The sequence below is a fragment of the Mus pahari genome, chromosome 14 (genome assembly GCF_900095145.1).
Source record: "Mus pahari chromosome 14, PAHARI_EIJ_v1.1, whole genome shotgun sequence".
NCBI lineage: Eukaryota > Metazoa > Chordata > Mammalia > Rodentia > Muridae > Mus > Mus pahari.
Genome location: NC_034603.1, coordinates 42,359,141 through 42,361,600, shown reverse-complemented (window position 1 = coordinate 42,361,600; position 2,460 = coordinate 42,359,141). Strand labels below are relative to the sequence as shown.

Below are 2,460 nucleotides of genomic sequence, written 5' to 3'. Positions count from 1 at the left end.
CCAGAAGAGGGAGTCAGATCTTGTTAAGGATAGTTGTGAGCCACCATGTGGTTGCTGGGATTTGAACTCTGCACCTTTGGAAGAGCAGTTGGGTGCTCTTTATCAGCTGAGCCATCTCACCAGCCCTGTACCATTCTTGACGTTCTTTAGGAACGCATGTCTCCTTGGCTCCTTGTTTCTAAGTAAATGCTAATTTTTTTTGTTGTTTCCTAAAGCCAAAGTAGATCTACGAGCTGGGAGAGGCAGAGATGGATGAGTGAATAAACGAATCTATATGTTCTTTATTTTTCTTAGTCATTATTCCTCTTCACCATCTGACTCAGAAGCCCATGTCATGAGGAGCACAGATCTCAGAAACCTTTCTACATCCAGGCCTGAAGACCCAGGCACAAAATGCTAGTACACACTAACTCTCAGTACTGTTCTCAGTTCTGTACACACTAACTCATCTGTACACTGACAGTCCTACTAGTACATCCACTCCAGAGATGAAGAAACAGGACCTCAGAGAGGTAAAGCCCTTTGCCTGACATGCACATCTGTGCTGACACTTTGAGGCACTCACTCTGTAACATATAGCTCCTCAGAAGGCAGCCACACTTTACATCTGCGGGCTAAACCTTTTTTTGTTTTGTTTTGTTTTTGTTTTTTTGGATTCTACCTCTTGCTCTCCAGACAAACTCTCCCTGTATGGCCATGCCCTAGCTTCCTACACTCCACCCAGTTTCTGTCTCCTGAAATCTGACTTCTTCTTGCATTTTAGAGCCTTCTTGCCGGCAGTTTGGACTCTGGGAATCCCTTGCAAGAAACAAACCACGCAGCCAAGAGTGAAGCCGAGAGAATGAATCGAGTCTTACTGGGAATCACCAGGGCAAGTAAGTACACGTATTAAAAAATAATTACTCTGCCACCCCCTCTAAGTCCTTGGCTCTCCTGAGGACGAGTCTGGAACCAAGATCTGGCCTTTGACAAGTGTCTGGGACTCTGTCTGCAAGGTGGGGGCTGGTGGCAGAGATATTCTCTAAGGACCTGTGATCCTCCGCACTACAGAGACTCCCAGACACCCCTCAACTCTGGCTCCCCGCTCCACTGAAGGTCCCACAACCCCAACCTCAGCATTGCTGAGGATTCAGGTACGTGGGAGTGGTGTGTCGGGAAAAACTGGACCTCCCCTTTCAATCTTGATGCTCTGTAGTTTATGCCTCAAATCTGACACCAAAAGCCAGGGGGTCTGCGGGGTGGGGGGCAGGGTTGAGGGGTATGGATACCACAGAGTATAAGGAAGAGAGGGACCAGCCAGGACACGAAGAGCAGGCAGAACGGTGCGAGTGGTGGTCTGGACTGCTTTAGACCCCCCGCCAATGCTGGGAAGGGCTCGGGTCTGGCGGCGGAGGACAACTTCTGCCAGCAGCCCGCGTCCTGCCCGCCTCCCGCGCGCTGCGGTGCCAGACCCCGTGCAGCCCTCCAGGCGGAGCCGGAGCTCAGGGGCTCTCTTCATCACCCTGGCTACCCAGCCAGCGCCCACCCTCGACACCCACCGCCGGCCTGCTCACCTGCGGACCCGAGAGAGCCGCCGGGCCGGGCCCGGGCCTCGTTAGGTCTCGGGAAGAGCTCTTCTCCCGCGCTAGCTGCTCTCATGGATCCGCAGAGCGCGGCCCGGCTGCGGCGCCATCAACTGCTGCGAGGCTGTGGGGCGCGGACTCCGGGGCTCTGGGGGGCTCCGGGGCGCAGAGGTGGGGGGCCCAGGGCAGGCTTCGGGCGTAAACACCCAGCAACGTGACCGGAACTGGCGAACGAGCTGGAGGGGGCGGGGGGCGGGAGAGATAAGGGGGAAGGGAGGGACCTGGGGTTCTCGGGGAGGGGCCGTGGGCGGGGCGGGGGGAGGGGAGGCTGGGGCGGGGGAGGGGAGCCCCGGGACCTCAGGGAGCCCCAGGAGCCTGGCCCCCGCACCCCGCGAGCAGCAGAATCCTCGGATCCGGCCCTGGCTGGGAGCTGAGGAGGGAGTCCGAGACAGCACAGGCGACTAGGCGAGCAGGGACGCGGCGACCGATCAGCACCGCGGACAGCGCCCAGGCCCGCAGGCCAGGATGCGCTCCGCCTAAGTAAGGCAGCGCCCGCAGCCTGCCAGGGAAGGGCTGGGGTACCCACGAGCTGGGGTATTCGAGAGCTGCTGGCGAGTCTGAAAATTTCTTCCTGATCGAGGCAGCAGCAAAGCTGTGCTAGATGTCTCACTAGTTTTGTGACCTTGGGTGAATCACCTCACCTCTTATATGATGGTACCCAGAATCAAGAGAAGATCTTTTATAAATTCTAAAGTCCCTAAAAAGTATAAGGCACTACTGGTGTTGAGCCGGGTTTTCTCCCATTCCTCGTCCTCCTCCCCTTCCCCTCCCTCTCCCCTCCCCCTCCTCCTCCTTCTTTCTTCTGTAAACAGATTTCTAGAGTTACTCTGCTCATCTT

The 2,460-nt window shown here is 56.4% G+C and overlaps 1 protein-coding gene across 1 annotated transcript in view; it reads right to left on the bottom strand.

Moving 5' to 3' along the window:
* Ccdc92b (coiled-coil domain containing 92B) overlaps positions 1-1,795 on the bottom strand; it is a 23,293-nt gene extending 21,498 nt beyond the window's left edge. The window contains exon 1 of the mRNA XM_021213758.1: positions 1,554-1,795. Coding sequence (XP_021069417.1) covers positions 1,554-1,638 — 85 coding nt within the window. The 5' untranslated portion in view covers positions 1,639-1,795. The remainder of the gene's footprint in view (positions 1-1,553) is intronic.
* Between the last annotated feature and the right edge of the window lie 665 nt (positions 1,796-2,460).